This window comes from Apodemus sylvaticus, chromosome 15, assembly GCF_947179515.1.
Source record: "Apodemus sylvaticus chromosome 15, mApoSyl1.1, whole genome shotgun sequence".
Taxonomy (NCBI): Eukaryota; Metazoa; Chordata; class Mammalia; order Rodentia; family Muridae; genus Apodemus; species Apodemus sylvaticus.
The window spans coordinates 65,539,501-65,561,206 of record NC_067486.1 but is presented as its reverse complement, the minus strand read 5'-3'; the positions used below and the strand labels follow the sequence as shown (position 1 = coordinate 65,561,206).

The 21,706-nt window shown below is 49.3% G+C and overlaps 1 protein-coding gene across 5 annotated transcripts in view; it reads left to right on the top strand.

The window, feature by feature from the left end:
- Positions 1-21,706, top strand: part of Mylk (myosin light chain kinase) — a 255,320-nt gene that overhangs the window by 207,878 nt on the left and 25,736 nt on the right. For all 5 annotated transcript variants that reach the window (XM_052159226.1, XM_052159227.1, XM_052159225.1 and 2 more), the window contains 5 exons: positions 157-310; positions 7,304-7,606; positions 15,322-15,354; positions 15,454-15,547; positions 16,917-17,120. In XM_052159226.1, coding sequence (XP_052015186.1) covers positions 157-310; positions 7,304-7,606; positions 15,322-15,354; positions 15,454-15,547; positions 16,917-17,120 — 788 coding nt within the window. The remainder of the gene's footprint in view (positions 1-156; positions 311-7,303; positions 7,607-15,321; positions 15,355-15,453; positions 15,548-16,916; positions 17,121-21,706) is intronic.

The window sequence follows — 21,706 nt, the reverse complement described above, 5'->3', positions numbered from 1 at the left end:
TTTACCAGTTCCTCTATACTTCCCCAGCAGTGGCTTGCAAATATGCACCACCACACCAGACAAGATGGAGGGACCCCTGCTCCCTCCCCACTGCCCATCCCTCCTTGGGAACAGAGAGTGGGGGGCCCCCTTTCTCACTCCCACTTGTACCCGCAGATCCAGGAGAGTGAGCATATCAAGGTGGAGAACGGCGAGAGCGGCAGCAAGCTCACCATTCTGGCCGCGCGGCAGGAGCACTGTGGCTGCTACACGCTGGTGGTGGAGAACAAACTGGGCAGCAGGCAGGCTCAAGTCAACCTCACAGTCGTGGGTGAGTCCAGGAAACACCGAGCAGGAAGAGCAAGGAGTGGGGGACAAGATGCACGAGCCCCAGGGCACAGCACCTTCCTCTTGGCCTCCTAGTCCCCTTCCTTCTCCACCCCTTACACGCACACATACCCTGCAAACTGACGCGGGACTCCATACCTGCCTCTGCTTCACCCCGTAGCATCTTCCACCCCCTGAGTCCCCTCCTTGTTTCTCCACGTTCCTCCGGTGGGCTGTTCATGTTCCTCTGGCTCATGCCCACCACCCGCTGACTCCCTCTGTGGCTCAGCTAGGTTTTCTATCGCTGTGCTGAAGCGCCAGACCAAGGCAGCTTAGAGAAGGCAGGGCTGATTTGGGAGCTTGTGGTTCTGGAAGGATAAGAGTCCATCACCATCTCGCTGGGGAGTGTGGCAGGCACTGACACTGGAGCAGCGCCTGGAGAGCTCACATCTCAACCTACAGACAAACAGCAGACAGGACGAACTGGAGACGTCAGGCTATTCTCTGGTGCACCTAGGCTGAGGGACCACTGACCCTCAGAACTTTTATTCTTCTCTGGAGACATGCTGTCCGTTGTCTTCCTCCTCCCCCGCCCCTCCCCCAGCACACCCACAAAGCCCTTAGGCTTCTGTCCTCACTGAGAACTATGAGGTATGAGGTAAGACTTCTGTGAACTTGGTGGCCTCCACCTCCAGGTACCTGTCTGTCGTGCTAGTAGTGGCTCCCTTCCCTTTGTCAGGGCTCCTTTCTTTGGTCCAGTTTCCAGGCTCTTGGGGCTCCGCCATCCTCAGCTCACTCAGCTTTTTTCTCCCCACTCGTTCCTCCCAGCACGGCAGCAGGCAGTACCCTCCTGCATCGACTGGCCTTCCCACAGTGCTCTGCTTCCCATGCCCCCACCCCTGGGCTAACCCCACAGCAGAGCAGTCTCTGCCCCTTGGCCCCTGGCCCTCCCATCTTGCTTGGTCTAAAGCGACAGCTCCTCTAAGGTCACTGTGACTCCTAACCTTCAGTTCTTCCCCTTTCCGTATCTGAATCTGCAGTAAGTTGAACCCCTATTTAGACCCAATCTCAAGATTTCGTGTTCCCGTCTCAACTAGTAATTGTTCCTATGTCCCGATCTGTCTTCTGACACAGCTAAATTGCTTTCTATGTGGCTTCCTCCCGTGAGGGATGCTATGTCTTCCCTCCGTCATGGTTCCCATGTGGCAGGTGCATAGCACAGTAGGGGGACACATGAAGGGGCAGCTAGGGGATAGCAGGCTGTGTTTTGTGCCCATGCACTCCACATGTGGGGTGCATGAAAGACTTTGACCTGGTATTTAAAGGCATGCACATTAGACTTGAGTAGGTGTTCCAGTCAATCTTGGCTCTCAAGCTTATAGGGTTTCCTATTGTAAAAATTAGACAAAGGGGCTCCTTTGGGTTCAGTGTGAAGACTACTCCCGACTTCACAGCAGGGCTCACAGACCTATAGAACAAGAGTGTTAGAAAAGGATTCATGAGCCACAGTGATTAGAACTCACCCCTGGGGATCTGTGGAACTTACCAGGGATAAAGTTGGCAGATGGAGAGGACTCAGACGCTCTCTAGCTCCAGCACTCTGTGGTTCCTAACTGTGGTCCCAGTCTTCCTTCTCCATCTTTATCTCCTATCCTCACCTTAGGCCCAAGATGGATAGGTCTGTTTCCAGCTGTGCAGAAGGGAAACTAAGGGAAGAACTAGCCTCAGACTCTCAAACACCTGCCCTCCAGATGTGCCCCTGGCCTGTGGATGGCTAAAGAGTGAAGAATATCTCCAAGACGAGGAAACCGCTGGCTGGGAACCCCGTCTTGGTGATGTGCAGTCTGTTTGGAAGGCTGCTGCATGCTAGGGAGTGCACTGCTGGCCTTGGCTCCCCAACCCACATCTTCGCACTTTGAACCTTGGGGAGCCTTGCAGCATCTCTCCGGGCTCAGGCAGGAGGCAAGAAGGATTTCTTGGAGTAGGAATCAAGAACACAGAGCATCTGTGCACACTGCTGCCATGGGCTCCATCTCTCTCTGCCTGTCTCTCGTCCCTGCCCTCTCCCTGTCTGTGTCTTCACCCAGTACCCGTCATGCTGACTCCGTTCCCTTCTCCCTTTCATCTTCCTCTGCCCCTTCCTTTGCTTTCTTCGAGGGTGGATTGGAGAAGTGGGTGTGCCAAAAGGTCAGGGGATGAGTTTCTCATCTAAAGGGGAACCCACTCCACCCTCTTGCCCTCTTTGGTGAGTCTAAGTGTTGATTTCTGTAATTTCCCAAGGAATCAGGAACTTGTGGCAGGGGGCTTCTATTGGAAATCCAATTTGCTGTCCATTTGGTCCTGTCCCAATCTCCTGGAGTCAATGTCCACCCTTCCTCAGCATTTCCCATCCATCTGTCCTGTGTGGGTTCAACAACTTTGAACTGCTTTTTTGAAACCAGTACCCCCTACCCCCGCTCAGTGCCGGGCCACCCCGTGTGGTGCCACACTCCCCTGCCCCAGCCACTGCAGGAGCTGCAGTTCTGGCCTTTTATGGTTGAGTTTCTCATTCTCCACGGCCAGTGCTGACAGGGCCATCGGTGTGGCTGCCTGCCAGCTGGCGGGAGCAGCATGTTAAATGCCGTCCTAGGAGGGGAATGGAATGGGGAGCAGGCTCTCTGTCTGCCTCCCCCACCCCAGAGCTAAGAATAGAATCGCTCAATAAAATGAGGACTTGCATTGATGGTCTCAGCAAAGCTGCGCTCATTCAGAGCCCATGAAGTTAGACTTAGGCCAAAGTAAACCAGGATCAAGCTGATTTACCTGTGTGTCTCCAGGAACATCTGCATATGATCTGATCAGGGTTTAGTAAGTAGATGTAAACACAAAAGCAATAAAGTAGACATTGTTCCACCTATTCCAGACAGTTTTCAAGCATTTGAAAAGCCCCCGCTTGATGGGCCAGCTAAGTGAGGCCACTTAAATGTGACTCGTACTCTTGAGCTGCAGAAGTCTCTTGTGGCATGTCCTCTGAAGAGCTGCCTTCTTTTCAGATCACTCATGGGTCTCATTTTCAAATCAACAAAAGCTAGCCCGTCCCCACGTTGGTTTAAGTGAGGGATACTTAGCTATTTCCGAGGCTAATTATTGTATTTTAAGAAACAGCGTAAGAATGAGCTTTGCTGCCTGGCCTGGGCCTGCGCCTGCGCCTGCTGGGCTGTTCCATGTGACCTGGGAGAGGATGAGGGAGGAGCAGTCGATCCAGATGGATTCTTTAATGTCACTCACTCAACACAAGAAAAACAGGCCTCTACTTAACTCTAAGGGACAAAAGCAAAGTAGCGAGAACCCTAGACACCCAACCTATACAACTGCATTCCGAGTTTAAAGCTTATGTGATTTGGAAGGGCTGGAGATGCTCCCTAGAGATGCTTGGCTTACCAGTATAAGCATGACACTAGCTTGATCTCATTCTGCCTGACAGCATGGAAAGGACCAAACCCTGTCTGGGTGCACAGAGTTGTGGGACTCTCCTGTGGCTCTGTCCAAGACTAGCGAGGATTCCAGCTTGCTCTGATAATGCACCCTGACCAAAGGGAGAAAAGAGGCTCACAATTCTGGCTCACAGTCCACCATCTCAGGGCAGGCCAGGCTGGAACTCAGGTAGCTTGTCACTTCACATTCATGGCCAAGAGCAAAGAGACCAAATGCATCGCTGTGTGTTGGCTCTCTTGTTCTCAGCCAGCTTATTCCCTTCAGACTATCCAGGAGGCCCTGCCTAGGGCATCTCTAGCCACAGTGGCCTGAGTCTTCCTGCATCAGAGAGCAGTGAAGACATTCCCCGTAGATACACCCACAGGCCAACCTGATCTGTATAATTCCTTGTTAAGGCTTTCTTCCCAGCTGATTCATGGCTGTGTCAGACTGACAGTTAAAACTAACCAGCACTGTGAATTCAGCCTCAGCCTCTTAGAGTCTCTTTCCAAGAGCGTGCTGCAGTTCAGGCCAGCAGCTGTTGGACTTGGGATCTGTGCTTGGCCATCTAGGCAGGCCCAGCCCAGACAGACATGGTGTGGGCAAACACAGAGAGGGCGAAGGGAAGCCGGGCTGATGGGAAGCGTCGCAGACAAGGTCCTCTGGTTTCCCAGGAATAGCAACCCTCTGCTGAGCACAAGCTCTTGCAGCTGGAAGGGTTTCCCATTCTGCCAGCCATGTCTCCAGGGAACCCTGGGAGAATTCTGAGGAAACATGGGTCCAGCTGTAGCCAGCAAGCTAGTCTCTTGTTCGCCAGGCACTGTCTAGGCTGACTATGTCCGTCTTTAGCAGACAGGCTCATGGGAGAACCCTGATCCCACCCAATGGTTAGTTCAACTCATGTGGGCTCTGTACTTGGAAAGGACAGAGAGCATCAGACATAGCCATGGCTCTGAGGACAGGCACGGTGGGGGGCTCCTAAACTTCTAGTACTCCTGAACTCTGCTGAAGACCAAATCCCTTCACAGTGGCAACATTCTGCTTGTAAAGCAAGCCCCCTTCCCCACATTTTGCACATTTTTCCTGTGCTGCCTGAGGGAAACCCCACCACAGGTAAATTAGAGGTGCACAGGTAAATTAGAGGTAAATCAAGGGTAGATGCACATAGCAACTCTTCAGCAATGTTGATCTCCTCAAGTTGTCTTTTTCCAAAGCAAACCAGAGAGAAGGCAATCAGCCCGTGGCCAGGGTCTTGTATAAACCTCCAGGACTAAGTCTGTCAGGAGGTCTGGGGCAGGGACAGTAAGGACTTCTCTCTCACACACACACCCCCAGTAGGCTCTTCTACTCCCTTAGCTGGTTTCCAGAGGACTTGAGCCACTTGCCTCTAAGAGGATTTAGAATAATAAACATCTTTGCCAACACCAGAAATGTTTCTTCAAAAGACCAATATATCCTTCAGAACAAACAGATTTTCTAAGAGAACATCTTAAACAACCAGTGAAAGTGGCTCTGGGGCAGGAGGCCTCCCTGTGTCCTGTGGCTGGGAAGCTGGGAAATGGCCCTGACATAACTTAAACAACTAGTAGAAGTGGCTCTTTTACAGGAGGCCTTCAGCCTCACTGTGGCACTGGAGGCGGTGATGGGAGGTGGCTTTCTGGGTGCAAATGAATCCCAGGCAGCAAAGATTAAGCTAGTATATCAAAGGAGACCTGGGATTCGAGCTGGGGCTCGGTGTGTAGAGTGCCTGTCTAGGATGTGTGAGACCTTGAGTTCTGAGCCCAGCACCACATACACCAGGCATCCCGGGGAACTGCCTGTAACGGAAGTACTGAACGTGCAGTCAGGAGGATCAGAAGCGAGAAGAAAGTAGTTAAAATGGAGGAGGGGTGAGGAGGAATGTGTGTGTACTTATGAATGTCCACACAATTCATAAAGAGTTAAAATTAATATTTAATTATTAGAAAATGAATTAATGTATTTATTTAAATTCATGTAAAAATAAAAGGAAGGGAAAAAGAATTAAGATGGGGGAGGGATGAAAAGGAATGCTGTGTACATATGAATGTGTACTTTTATATTTGCATATGTATAGCCTCATCAATATGTATCCACATACAGGCACACGCAGATGTTCCTTCACAGAGTTCTAGGGTCAATTTTCAGAATCCTTTTGGCCTTCTTTTCTGGCTGGGATTGAGAGCGAAAACTTACCTGTCTGTGTTTGTCTACTTGGTTCTTGCAGAAATCCTAAGGCGTACATGTTAACACTGTTTTCCCAGGGAGAAAGACAAACAAGCTGGCCTTAAATTGCTTGGCATCCGCATACAAATCCACACAACGTAGTTTTAATTGCTATTTTGTGAGGGAACTCAAATTTGGTTGGTTGAGAAAGAAGGGTTTTCTATAATTAGCAAATAGCTGTAACTAACCAAACAACCACAGAAACTAACCAGAGAAATAGAAGTTTTGTTCAGATAAGCAACAAAGAACACTCTGGGAAACTGGGAGACTTCATCAAACTGTTGGCTGCCATGATTTGGCTTGAAATGAGCAGCATTACTGGTCTAAGCCAAGGTCATCTGGGAGGGAAGGCGGCCAGCCAAAAGGCCCACTTCTCTTCTGTCTTCAGTCCCTATTCTCTCCCTTAGTCAAGGACAGGAACGATATACAATTGTGGCTCACTTCTGAAATGCTTTATCTCATTGCATACCAGTCCCATGAAAGTTGAAGATATTGGATAATGGTGTTGCCTGGTGGTAAAACATGTGTTTGGCATGAATGAACCAAAACCCAAAACAGGAACAAAGACAAAAGCAAGAGTGTTTTTTTTCAATCCACTATAAGGTTAGAAATAAACTTATTAAAAATAATTATTGGTCCTGGCCACCTTCGAAGAATGCCTCACAACACTCTACTATGACCCGCACTGTCCATATAAGGCAACTGAAGCACAGAGCATTTAATAGCTACTGAGCAGGGACAGACCCATGTTCAAAGCCAGATGGACCTGATTTAAGAGCTTATCTACTGTGCGATCAAGCCTCTCAAGGGGACAGGTGTTTCCCAAGTTCCAAAGAAAGTGGTGTCACAGGTCACTGGCTTTGAGCGTGACAGACATATGAACACACACACACACACACACACAAGACTTTCTCTCATGGGAAATAGTCCACAGCTTCCTAGATCTGTTTACTCTGAAAAAAACATATGTTTATGACTTGGACAAAGTGCAGGAAACCATGACTTATGGTCTGAACAACCAGCCAAAGAGAGAGTTTCTTTCAAGCAAGAAACTGGTAGGTTTATGTGTTGCAGCCCCAGTGGAGCTTGGAAAGATGAGAGCCAGACATGGCGAGCCAGGCCGGGATTCACTACCCATGGCAGAGCTAATTCAAGAACCGGTTAGGACTGGATGGTGCTGGGGTCTGGTGTGTGCATGAGACAGGGGTATCCTGGATTTTATTCCCATCATGGGAGCTGAGAAAGTTCTTTCTCTATAGTTCTATAGAATTTGAGTGACATTGTGCCTTTTCATCCCCAGATAAGCCAGACCCTCCGGCTGGCACACCTTGTGCTTCTGACATTCGGAGTTCCTCGCTGACCCTGTCCTGGTATGGCTCCTCGTACGACGGAGGCAGTGCCGTACAGTCCTACAATGTTGAGATCTGGGACACGGAGGACAAGGTGTGGAAAGAGCTGGCCACGTGCCGCAGCACCTCTTTTAATGTCCAAGACCTGCTGCCTGACCGCGAGTATAAATTCCGAGTACGTGCAGTCAACATCTATGGAACCAGCGAGCCGAGCCAGGAGTCTGAGCTCACAGCTGTGGGAGAGAAACCCGAAGGTAGGGCTGTCTTCATTTCTTCATGGGCTTGAGATAAACATGCGTGAATCCAGACAGATTTCACAGAGGGAAGGAGGGGTGACAGGCAATACCCTTGGTGCTCTTGATTTTTAAGACTGTTGCTGGCCCATACTTTAAAAAAAGTTCATAGGGCCTTTCAAAAACTCATTAGCTAAAGCACTGAGGGTGTAGTTCGGTGGCATGATACTTTCTTAGTGTATGGGAAGGGTTGGGTTCCATCACTCAGTGAAATCATTGTGCCAGAAGTTTTGTTACGCTGCCGCCAGAAGGTGATGTGACGTGTTAACCAGCAGGCAGACTGTCAGGTAGACCTCAGGCTCCTGTGTTCACCTGTCCTCTCCTCCCCGCTTCTGTTGCTCTCACAGGTAAACCTCTGCTCAGTGCCGGGACTTAGGTTATAGGACAGATAAAGAACTTGAGTTGAGGGAGGAATACACAGACAACTACAGTGAGACAATCTCACTAGGTGGTGTAACTAAAGAAAAGGATGGGAAGTTTTGCCAAAGGGGCTGAAAGGCTTCCTAGGGGAGGCGGCACTGACACCTGGGAAGGAGATTGGTACCCCGAGAAGCAGGGGAAATAAGGAAGGGCATTCCACCCAGAGGACACCACAGCCTGAGCAAGGGTAGGAAGTGACAGAAACCGGTGGCATTTGAAAAACTTAAGTGTAGCTAGGGCATATGTCCTGGGAGGTAGAACAGAAGGAATTAGAGTGAAAAGGGTAGGTTAGGTGAAATTACAGTGCTCTCCAAAGCTTTGCAGGCAAGAGACGATGTGGTTGGTATTTTAGAAAGGAATCTCGTGAAGTCGTGGAGCTTTTGCTACTCAGAGATGGCGGTCTTCTCTGTTCTCATCCCAGCATTCCCCCGATTTCCTGAAGCTTCATTTTCACACGATTTGCTCCTGAAGGCATTCAGATACCCATGAGCATTTGAGAAGCCTCAGGGTTGATGATGACCTAGAAGGATGAGTTCGAAGTCAGCATGGTACCAGATGAGCCTCTGTGAGCACAGCCTGGCAGAGGGGTGGGAGGGGCGTGAACGAAAGCTCCATAGCATGGAATGGACCGTTCTTGGTGGTTTTGGGGTGAGGGTGTTAGAGAGAGCTGAGAGGGTTCTGAGATGGCTCTAGTTCCCGCCTTGGATAACTCAGCACACATTCCAGAGACAGTTAAAGGTTTGTTAGCTTGAGTCATGCAGCTGATGCAGCAGTTAGTGTCTACTATATGCTAACAGCATCCTTATCACTTTTCAGTCTCCATCCAGTTCACTCCCAGCAGCCCCTGAGGCAGGTACTGCCATTGCCCTCCTCTGACAGGGAAATGGGGGTAGACAGGCAGGACTTCTTGCCTAAGGCCACAGAGCTTGTGAATAGTGAGCAGGAGCTTGAACCCAGAGCTGTCTAGCCCACAGCTTGTTCTCTGGTCAGATTGAGGGAAGAGGTTAGTTGGGCTGTCTCCCTACTGGCCTGAAGGACTTGAAAGTTAAATACTTTTAGGGAGACTTGGAGAAGATGGCTCCAGACCTGTTTAGTGGAGCCATCTGAGGGAAACCCAGGCATTGGGTCCCAACCTTAGGAGAAAGAGTCAAAAAGGGGATATAGATTTGGAAAACTTCCTAGTTTAATGGACATCTGAATAACGTCAGTGAGGTCACCCAGAGATTAGAGAGGTCAACACTAACACCATAGTGTGAAAGCCCATGGGTCTAAAAGAAATCTGGAGTTCACTGTGGATATCGGGGTCAGGGCAAGTTGCAAGTGAACTAACTGCATTAATGCTGAAGAGATAGGAACTTGGGATCATTGGGATTGCCTGTTGTCTGACAGTGATCTTTGAAATAAAAGTCCATAGTTTCCACAAGGTGGAAAAATGGTTTCCCTGGTGAGGGAATGAATGGAAGAGGACTGAAGTATGGGGTATTATTGCCAAGTTTTATGCAAAAAGATGGGAAAGAGTGCTGTGGATTTAAGACAGTGAACAGAAGGGACAGTGCTCTTGGGGAAATATTAAGGAAATCAAGTAGACACCATCGTGAAGCACTCAGGTATCAAAGGAGACAGGGACAGAGCCATCTGGGAAGGACCATTTAACCCAGGGGCATCCTGAGTGTGAAGCTGTCTTTATGGTAACCTCCCGAGTTTCCAAAGTTAGGTATAAAACAGACCTCAAAGCAAGGGCTCCCAAAAGAAGGAGGAAGATGCTAGCGGATAAACCAACTTCACACTGTCATCTAGCCAGTCGCATGCTGGAAACCTTCACTTCCAAACCCTTGGGATGTAGTCAGGCTTGGCTCTGTGAAAACCACATTGTCCCAGAGGAAGCTGGCCTGGGCCCTGGATCATGGCAGCTCTCACAAGGCTATGATCCACTGGTCGCTCACAGTGTGTGTTTGTCGGGAAACTGAATAACAAAGCCACCATCTGCTGTGCTCTTAACACTCCAACACACATGCATACTACACACACACACACACACACACACACACACACACAGCATCTTTCTGCAGTGGACAACTTAGGCAACCTGCAGGATAGGGTGGGTCAGGGAGCATTTTTTAGGATATTATTTTGGGAGTGACAGGCATAGAGAAAACATGTTCACTGACTGGCTGAAAGTCACCCAGGCCCTGCTGGAGCAACCAGAAGCGACCAGAATCCCTGATCATCCCGGGATCCTGATGGAGGCGAGGCATGGCTTTCAGGAGGTCAGAGGTCACAGTCACCTAGGACTGTGAGGAGCGCTGGGCCTTGCTCTTGAACTCCACAGCAGGAAGCCCTGTGCAGCCCCCAGAACCCTCCCACTGCTGCAGACAAACAGAAACGTGGAAATGGTTTGAAATGCAGAGGACGGGTCCAGGCCACCCAGGACTTCCAGACAGGAAGCTACTCCTACTCCAGGCCCAGTTGTCTAATCCAAGAGGGAGGAGGAGGGGAAGACCTGTTTACAAAAGCTAGGCCTGAGCTCAGAGGACAGGCTGCAGGGGCACAGGAAGGGAGGAAAGGGAAGAGGAGAGGGGTGTGGGGATTCCCCAAGCCAAAGTCTTCTGTGGACTTCAAAGGACGTCTGTGGACTCCTTGGGTACTGTGAGTTCTAAGCAAGGGTAGTTCTCTGCTTGAGGAGGAAGTGGCTCTCTTGGAGGTAATGGTGAGGAAATGTGTGTGTGAGTGTTGGTCGACAAATGGGAGAAGCAGTGGACCTTGGTGCTCTGACGTTCTTAAGAAAAGCAATGCCAATCGACCCTCGCTCCACAAAGCCCCGCTAAGCTGACTCTTTCCATCCTAACACCAGTCTTGTCCTGGAAGCTTCCACTTTCTACCTCATCTTGATCCTTGGTTCTATCTATTTTCAACCCATTCACCTACAGGCATCCTGTATCCCTCTCGTATTACTGAGGCTGCCTCAGACACTGGGGATACAGTGGGAGACTAAAATGGAGGGCTTCCCGTCAGCTCCAGTGGCTTCCCTATGCCAGAGCCATCTTTCAGATTCCGGTCCTGATAGCATCCTGCCCAATCTCACTAGGCCTAAGTGAACAGCACCCTCCCGGCCCCCACCTTGATGGTCCATTCCAGCCACGTCTTAGATGCCACTCCCTACTGGTCCTGCCGACTTTGAAGTCCCCTCCATCCTTGCCCCTATTCCTAATTTGTCCTAGGCTATAGAGTTATTAGCAAAACAGCTGTGGCTGAGGCTTCCTGCCAGCCAGCTCCTTGTAGCCAAGGGCAGTTGGAACTCTGTAGTTAGGCTGTGGCTCTGCAGGGCTCCCAGAAGCTGTGTCCAGAGCCACACTGCCCTCCAGTGCTCACTGAGCACACAGCAGTCCTCTGTACAGAAAGGGCAAAGAGCTAGCTCTGTCTGGGAGACTTGATGGGACCTGCTTTGTGAGAGTCCCAGAGTTTTCCTCTCCAAATAACACCCCAGGGTGATATGGCTCATCTGTTTACAGGATAACCCTCCTTCAAACAGCTCTTCTACTTAGTTCTTGGGTATATGGCTCTTGGGTATATATATTTAGAATGCTAAATATATATATTTTTAAATTTTGCATGTGAGTGTTTTTTCTTGCATGTAAGTGTATATACCATATGCATGCCTTCTGCGGAGGTCAGAAGAGGGCGTCAGATCCCCTGGAACTGGAGTCACAGACAGTCCTTAGCTGAGAATCAAGCCCAGGTCTTCCAGAGGAGCAACCAGTGCTCTTAATCTCTGGGCCATCTACCCAGCACACTAGATAGATTATATATATATCCCTTCTTTCATAATTGTCATCTCCTTCCTTCATGGAAAGAGGAAGACTGAGGGCTCATCTGTGAGATGGCTACGACCACCCATTGTGGTCCAGGAGCTCAGCCCACTGCACCGTGATTTCCCTCAACGCTTCTCCTGCTTGCTGCTTTTGTTCATCTTGCCCAACTAGAAAGCAGGCAAGGTGAGAAGGTAGACAGACTCCAGCATCCCAGGATCACAAGCAGAGCACAAACCACCTTTGTAGACACCAGGCCAAGAAGCCCTGCATTGGCTTCCTTACGCTGCTACTCAGAGTACTGCTTCCACACCAGCCGGATGTAGCAGGGGACAAAGAAAACAAAGGGTGGCCATCAATAAACTAGAACCACTCTTTCAGACTAGACAACGCACATCAGGACAATGAGACTTCCTGGTAAGAAATAGTGTTTCGTTGCCTGTAAGACCCAAACGGGAGACTGGCATCTACTAGATAGTCATGGACCACTGGGCTTGAACTCTGCTTCTCTCAGTGAAATAGCATCAATGATATAATCCGAGCACGTGCTGACTCTGTAGAACATCCTGGTATGGCTTCCATATGGCTCCCGTCCTTCTGTGTGGGGCATAATATGAATGGCTCTCCCAACTCACAGCATTCATAAGTGGGGAACAGTCCGCGGCCTGCTTTCGTCCTAGCAAGCTTTCTTGAAGGCACATCCGTGTCACCAGTGTCCCCTGCCTTTCCGACTGTTAGCACAGTGGTTCTTCCTCCCAGCGACTCTCTGTACCTTGTCCTGCTCCATCATAGCCTTCTAGCTGCCCACAGTTACTGTCCTGATGCCCAAAGCTCTACCAAGGGCCACAGAGTTCTCCACCTCTTGTTCCCACATCGGTTCTCCACGGTTCTGTTGGCCAGAGCCTCATGTGGAAGAACTGGAGGAACTTCACAGAATCCCTTAGAGTAACAGCCCAGGGGTGGGGTGAGCTGGTCCTCCTGAACAGTCATCCTTGGGTCGTCCTTGTCATTGCTGGGGTGCCCAGCACCACTGGGTGTCAGCCATATGGATCTCAGAGCGTGGTAGTTAGCGCCTCCTGGCCCCTACGCTGTCCCCATCTTCCTTCCCCATTTTGCTTTCCCATGGCCTTTCTCTATGTCACTTTTCCCGAGCTTCTTGTATTTAGTTTTCTAAAGCTAAACTTTGTGAGCCACATTTGAAGAACTCTAAACAGATCATTGCTTCTGGTTTTATGCTCATAAACTTTCAGAACCTTTTTTTCCCTTTGGCAAGAGGTACTTACCTATGTGGGCTTGGGTTAGTTTTCCTCCACTTGTCTCTCAAGGTTCCAGTGCGTCCAGTCCTCAGTCTGAAGGATGCGCTTGCTACCCACAGGCCCAGCTGCACCTGCTCCCTGGCCCTCACCCCACCACAGACAAGGCCCTGACCTAGCCCTGCAGAGCCCGGCGTGCTGGCGCACAGCTTTCCTTGCCCGCAGTGTCTGGCAAACCCTCTGGGTCACTGTCCTCACAGGACAAGCACTCCCACAGCTGTGTCCCCAGCCTTGCTCTGGTGGCAGTGTCAGCAAGCCAGCTTTTCCTCACAAGTCTTCCTTCCACACTCCAACACACCTCTACACTCTCGCACACACATGTAATTTAAACTTATGCATTGATATTATACCATCCACATTTGCACATGCCATGGGATCCCCCTCACACACATACAAATACACACAGGCAAATGCCCACTCTCACACCGCCTCTCATACATTCATCTCCCACCCCATCCTTCACACATGCACACTCACCCACACATGTGTACACTCTTACATATGACTGCACTATCAGCACTCACATACATCCATCCTATACCACATATGTGTAGTTACACTTCTAGGCTAATAGAAGACACGCATAGAGACACTTCCATCCTAATCTTCACAGGTACAGTCACACACTTCCATGCTATCACATGCACACACGTATTCTGTTGCCTTCCCACATACACAGTCACACACCTCTACACCATCACATGCACATACAGTCACATACTCCTATGCTATCCTACATATATACACATCTCTGGTACAGATACACTCACACAAGTCTGTGCTGTCCCATACAAATGCACTCAGACGTCCACACCCACACCTCCATGCTGTCCCTCACACATACACTCACACCATCCCATAATAACCCCATGTAGTCACATTACTATATACTTCAAAACCATTCCATACATCTATACCCTCACACACTTGTCCCATGCACACATGCCCTGTCTGCAGAATGTCACATCCATGCGCTGTCCCCCATTCGCATGCCCTCATCTATCCCTGCACTATCATCCTTGCACACACATACTCACACACTGCCACACACATGCTCACTCTCACACACGTGTCCACTTTGATGACCCTTGTCATCATGTTTATGTTTGCCATGCCCTCGCTGTTTCCTCAGGACACCTCTGTCCATCCATCCCTCAGCCATGGTCCCCATGATGACTGAGGACGCACAGAGTATTACAAGTCACATGTGCGGCTCCTTCCTCTTACAGACAAGGAGTCTGAGGTTCAGAAAGAGAAAGATACTTGGGCAAGATCAGCCAGAGCAAAGGAAATCCTGGGGCTCTGCAGTAGACAAGCTCTGGGGTCCTCTCGAAGTCTCTTCCCCTAGCCCTTGCTCCTGACATACGCATGTGAGCATCTCCTTCAGATGCTCCTTGGTACTCGCTCGATAGCTTCGTCTGTGTGCCGCCATCCACCTGTACCTCATTCCGTCTTCTCCTGGGAAGCCGCTCAAGCGCTTCTGAGAACAGTCGCAGGCTTTGCCGGTGTCCTCTGTTGTATCACCTTCTCCACTGTCTGGTTCCCGCCGCAATGGTACATACGACATATGTAATTGAAACTTGCTTTAAGGTTATATGGTTTTGCCGATACAAGTAAATTATGAGCTTCAGGAAGGAGAGAGAGACTATGTCTTGTGTGTGTGTGTTGTGTGTTGTGTATGCCCACATAGCTGGCAAGATGCTTGCCACACTCCTGGAATACCATAACAAATATTCACCAAATGTATAAACAGATTTGACAATGGAAGTAATTATAGATTTCTGACTTTCAAGCCATGGACTTGAAAGCTAATGGGACTGCCACAGTTGTATGTAGGTTCTGACATACCAGAAGGACTAGGAGGAAGGTTAATGGGGAGATGGCTGAGGGGTCACTGGGTAAGAGGAGAGTACGAAGGACAGACATGGTAGAGGAGTCAGAAGGCTCCTTAGTCCAGTGAGGAGGCCACAACCTCCAATATGCATCTGGCTCGTTTTACAGTCAGAACTGGCCCACTTTAGGAGATGTCTGTGTGGGTCGGGTGCTCTGGGAGCTGGGGAAGCCCCATCATGCCTTGCTCCGGGTGGCCTTCAGTACTAATCGCCATGTCCTTTCTGAACCTCCTTGTCTCCTCCAGAGCCCAAGGATGAAGTGGAAGTGTCCGACGACGGTGAGTGAGGCCAACTGTCTTTGGGACAGACTCTTGGGATGGACGGGCTAGGAAGGGGGGATCTGGTGTCACACACTCACCCTGACCTGTGCCCCACAGACGAAAAGGAACCTGAGGTTGACTACCGGACGGTGACGGTTAACACTGAACAGAAAGTGTCTGATGTGTATGACATTGAAGAGCGACTGGGATCGTAAGTGGAGTTCATAAGTGCCTCTGGGCCCCAGGGTAAGGGTGCAGGACCCCCAGTTCACCCCCGCACCTCTCCCTGTGCTCTCCAAGACACAGCTTCTTCCCAAACCGAGAGTCTGTGGGCGGGGAGGGAATGACCCGCGGGCACATCCCTCGCCAGGGCCTCCTCTGGAGCTGCTCCTGTGGGTCTGTACAGGCCCAGCTCTGTAGAAGCCTTAGGCAGGGCTGTATGTCTCCGCTCACAGCACAGCATAGCACTCAAATGGAAGCACCAGGTTTGAGTCAACTCTCTTTAGCATCTCTTGCACTGGGTCCAAAGTAGCTGGGCCTGAGGAGCACCTTCTCTGTGGCAGGGCCAGCTTTGGGGTGTGCTAGCCCAGTGAGCCTCACACTACCCAGATGAACTTACTCTGTGCTGCCACTGACTGCGTCTCCCTCCCTAGGACATAAAAAGCCCCGCCACTCAGACACCAACAGGCTGTGCGTCTCCCCCATCTGTCAGTCTCTGGAGGAGTATAAGACAAGACAGAAAGAGAATGGTGGGACGAGGCGGTATAGCTCAGTTGCTAGAGCATTTGCCTAACAGGCATGAGGTCCTGGATTCCACCCCCAGCACTGCATAACCAGGTGTACTCGTGCATGCCTGTAATCCCAGCACGAAGGAACTAAGGCAGGAAGATCAGAAGTCCAAAGACAAGGTGGTTACTAGGGACACAGTGAGTTTGAGGAGACTCCGGGCTCAGCTTTTATTTCTGGTGATTTGGAGGAACCCAGAGCACAATGTATCAGCTCTGGGGAGGAAGTCACCTGATGGAATTAGAGCCCCTGGTCCCAGCCCGGGCAGCCAGTCCTTCCTCCACCCGCAGAGCGTCTGAGCGCGACTGGAGGGGAAGGAGAGCAGCCATTTAATTTTCTATATTTGGAAAGGAGGACCTCAGCCCATCTTCACAGGAAGGAGGATGCACAGGGAGGGGAAGAAGCTGACCCATAAATTAAGTAGAAATGTTCTTCGTTAGTCAAGAGTGATGGTCAGCATTTTTTCTTCCATAAAGGGCCACATAGTCTCTATGTTAGATCTGTGAGCCATCTACCTGGGACACGACTACTCAGCCATGGAGCTATGGACAATATCTAAGTGCGAAAGTGTACGGCTGTGTTCCAATAAGTCTCCAGTATAAAAAGAATAAACCTCATCTGCCCCCACAGGCTACAGTCTGCCACCCCCACGGGCTACAGTCTGCCACCCCCACAGGCTACAGTCTGCCACCCCCACAGGCTACAGTCTGCCACCCCCACGGGCTACAGTCTGCCACCCCGGCTTAGAAAAGAGCTCAGCTTCACCTGGCTTTCCTCCTCTTTTTCATTGACAGTGGGAAGTTTGGACAAGTCTTCCGGCTTGTGGAAAAGAAAACTGGAAAAATCTGGGCAGGGAAATTTTTCAAGGCCTATTCTGCCAAGGAGAAAGAAAACATCCGTCAGGAGATCAGCATCATGAACTGCCTCCACCACCCCAAGCTGGTCCAGTGTGTGGATGCCTTCGAAGAAAAGGCCAACATTGTCATGGTTCTGGAGATGTGAGTGGCGCCGTAGTCTGAGAACCCCTCCCTGGGTCCTTCCCACTGTCCCAGCCCAGCCCCCTCCACCACACAGGTGTGATGGGCAAGATACTCACCATCACCAGGACCATGGCTGACCACAGCGGGAACCAGAACTGGGCCTGACCACTGAGCAGCAGCCTGCTAGCAGCCTTGGGACCCCAGCGCCCCTTGTCCTCTGACTTCTGGTGGAACAGCTAGGCTGTCACAGGGAGGAGGAGCCCTTGCTCTTACAGGGGCATTCTCACCTGGAGATCGTGTATGGTGGGGAGGAAGGAGCAGGGCAGCCTCCAGATTTCCTTGCAAAAAAGAAGGGAGCCCAGATTTGGGAGTTCAGAATGCTAGACTGAGCCCTGCTTCAGCCTTCACTGCTTCTTACTGCCCCACCCCCATTCCTTCTGAGGCAGGGGGTTGGATCAGATGACCCGCAGGCAAGGCTTTCCCAGAATCCACTGCTTCCTCTGTACTCCAGACTTCCACCCCACTCATATGCCCGCACATGCGCACACAAACACACACACACACTAGCATCATTAAGCCAGGTGTCCTTCACAGACACCTTCATTTTTCTTTGTCTAATATTATTTTTAATATATAAAGTCACACTAAAAATGATAAGGAAACATATAATAGAGTCTTATTCCCGTCCAGTCATTCATCTTTCCTGTTTCTACACCACCAGAGGGAAATCATTGGGAGGGGGCGGTTTGTTGTATTCTTCCAAAGCTCTTTATAAAAATTCAAACCGATAACACATCTGCATTTTTACTGTCCTGGAGTTTATCACAATGTGTGACTTGAACTCAGTGTCCAGCACTGGGTAGTTTTCAGTAAGCTGATATCACAACAAGCCTTGCATCCTGAGAACTCCGAGGAACCTCAGGTCACACACACACACCCACCACAGTGTGTGCGATTGAGCCATCTGCGTTTGATAAGCCATCGGGTGGTTTCACGCCTCTTTCACTTTTGCAAGCATTGCTTGCAACCTTGCTCATGCGTGTTTTCCCTGACACCCATGTGCACCCTTGGCTTCTGTCACAGAAGTGAAAGTTCATAAGATGAAAGGGCATGGGCACCTGAAGATTTTCAAGGTATTCTTGCACAGCCTATCCTGAACTTTGGAATCAGTTCTTTGGAGAAGAGAATCTGTCTGCTCTGGCTGGCACTCTTCTGCAGGAGGACCAGGCTGGAGCACGGGATGACTGCCTGCCTCTTCTCCTCCCTCCTCACAGTGACATTAGGCATGTTCCTCTCAAAAAACACTTGCAACAGACAAAAAAAAAAAAATGGTTCAAAGTGCAGATCAGGGTCAGATAACCTTACTCTGATCCCAGCCGCACCCGTCATGATGTGACTTTGAATAAGTTACTCAGTTCTAACAATCCTTAGTTTCACTGTAAAGAATCTGTCCTCTCTCTCTCTCTCTCTCTCTCTCTCTCTCTCTCTCTCTCTCTCTCTCTCTCACTCTCTCACACACACACACACACACACACATAGTGGGATTAGGTGGAATTGTTCTGTGAGGCTCAGTGCCTGGCCATAGACAGCTATTAGAAGAATGATAAGTTGACTTTTTTCCTGTATTCTGGTCTTTTTTCCAGAAGTGGCCTGGGAGCATTTTAACATCTAAGCAGATGTTGTGGGTCAAGTCCTTTCCAATACTCAGGAAGCCTGCCTTCAAGTTCTGTTACTACTGAAATGTGATTTTTTTTTTTAATTGTTAGGTACTACTAGCCAAAGGGTATTTAGATTAAATAATCTCAAGGCTCCCATTTGGCTATAGAATTCTACTTTCCGTGGAATCATAAAAGACTCAGAATATCTTCATTAGTATCTTGTGCTCAGATCACCACCACCCCTTTTTAGGAATATTACCTCTCTGCCTGTGACCCTGTCACAGCTCCCCAAGTCTTTGTGGACTGAGATCGCGCAATTTGTTTTAGAGTGGATTGCTTAGTCCATGCGGTGTGGGTATGTGAGGACGTGGAAAAATGTCTTATCTTTAGAAGTTAAACCTTAAGCAAGTTCACGAGAGGGGGGCAGGAGGCAGGAGAGCCTGGGTAAGTCCAGGCTGCGGTACCAGTGGGCAGAATACCATACTTAGCTTGGAATTGGGACTTGGCAAGCTGGGTGGAAAAAAAGCAGAGAAATGTAAGGAGGTTTCAGCTGGTCTGGCTTTCGTCCCTGCACCCCACTCCTCCCCCACGGACAGAGCGAGTCTCACAGGCATCGATGCCAGATTGGCCTCTCTTGAGGTGAGGCTGAAGATTGCCCTGTGACAGGAACTGAACTGGGGCTCATTGTCCAACTGTTCATCCCTTCCAGCCTAGTCCAGCACACAGCCACAGACAAAGAAAAGGTTGACAGTCAATTGAGAGGAATTAAATGTATTCCAGAGTCCAGCCTCAGATAGGTGGGAAATAAGGAAGACTATGTCTGTAGCCAGACTGACGTTTGGTTTCTGGCCAAGCCCCAGGCATCCAGCAACAAGGGCCCTGCCTGCTGCCTGGACTCAGGCTTCTCTCGTTGGAAGTGCTTGGGACTGTTCAAGCGGTGAAGGGACCCTGAGCCCTGGAGAGGACATTAAGTTTTAGCTGCTGACTGGTGTTGTCTTTGTTCTGTTGTTAGCAACATTTATAAAAGAGTGTCCAGCTGTCTGCCAAGAGGCTAAGAGCAGAGACGAGGTACCAAGTCCCTGGATAGCATTGTCCTCTCTAGCTGCCAGCAGAGGTTTGCCCAGACCTGCAGCTCTGAGGATAAGCTTGGTCCCTTGGGATAAGTACTGTTGATGACAGTGTCCATTCATTTATTCATTCAATATCAGTTTATTAAGAACACATTTCGTCTGGCACCATCTTGGCCCATGTTCGTAGACAGCAGCCTTTAGCAACCTAATACCTTCTCCCTGCAGTCTTGACCATTTTGAAGAGAAACCTACAGAACTGTGGAACTTGGTACTTAGCTCCTTCCATACCAGTAAGTGACTGAAGAAGAGCTTTAGAGAAACATTAGATAGAGCTGCATAGGTGTGAGCCTATGTAAACCAATACTGAGTAAGTTATCTACCTCTAGAAATGCAGCCCCGTGAGAGCTTCGTGGCTTAGACATCTACACGTGTGCTCAGAACCTCCCCTGGGAGTCACAGTTATGGCCGCTTTCTCAGAACGTTTTTAAACTCAGAGGCAGCTATATAGGGCACCTTGTTTGTACCAGATACTGGCGGCTGCAAGTAGAATCCTGGAGATGAGCCAGGCTTCATGCAGCTATGGAGACCAGCAACTGAGACAAGACAGCCTTGATAACAAAAGTACAGAGACAGGGCATGGGGACCCTCAGAAGAGTGTCATGTGTGTAGAAGCAGGGAAGGACTTTTCCAAGAACTTGAGCTTCAGTTCCTCACAGGTTGGAAAGTAGAGCATGCCAGGGTTTCCTAAACATGTCTGGCTATTCAAGTGAGCCACGTACTTCTAAAATTAAATATGGACACCTCAGAGTCCTCCCAAGATTTTACAAAACCTGATCTCTGAGGGAAGATATTGAAAAATCTGTATTTCCTCATAAATGTATGTGTGTGTATGTATGCACATATATATATACATATATGTATAATTTACACATATGTATATATATGTTCTAATTGATTTATACATATATATATATATATCACATATATATAAAATAAGTGATTTACTTATTTTATATGCATTGGTGTTTTGCGTGCATGCATATCTGTGTGAGGGTGTTGGATATCCTGGAGCTCTGTTTACAGACAGTAACATTTATAAAAGAGTGTCCAGCTGTCTGCCAAGAGGCTAAGAGCAGAGACGAGGTACCAAGTCCCTGGATAGCATTGTCCTCTCTAGCTGCCAGCAGAGGTTTGCCCAGACCTGCAGCTCTGAGGATAAGCTTGGTCCCTTGGGATAAGTACTGTTGATGACAGTGTCCATTCATTTATTCATTCAATATCAGTTTATTAAGAACACATTTCGTCTGGCACCATCTTGGCCCATGTTCGTAGACAGCAGCCTTTAGCAACCTAATACCTTCTCCCTGCAGTCTTGACCATTTTGAAGAGAAACCTACAGAACTGTGGAACTTGGTACTTACCTGAGGGTAGCAGTGGATGCCCAGCTATGAGTTCTAGACATGGAGTGGATTGCACACACCCAGCACACAACATCTACCATGTAGAAAGGCAAGGAAGGCATTCTAGCAAGACAAGTTAGCTATGGCTGAAGAGAGTGAACTCTCAGGGTCAGCAGATGTCCTGTGGGGTCTGAGAATTGAACCCAGGTCCTCTGTATAAGCAGTCAGTGCTCTTAACCTGTGAGCTATCTCTCCAGTCCCAAGAATCTGTATTTTCAAAACATAAATCCAAATGACAATTTAAAAGGAAAAAATGATATATAACATGCTAATACCCTTCTGCATAGTTTGCCTAAAGTGTTAATTCAACAGGTAGTGATGTTTTTATCCATATCTTACAGATGAAGAGATTGTAGCTATGGCCTAACAATAGAGTTTGTCTTAGAGCTTTCCTGGAAATCAGTAGAAATGAAGGT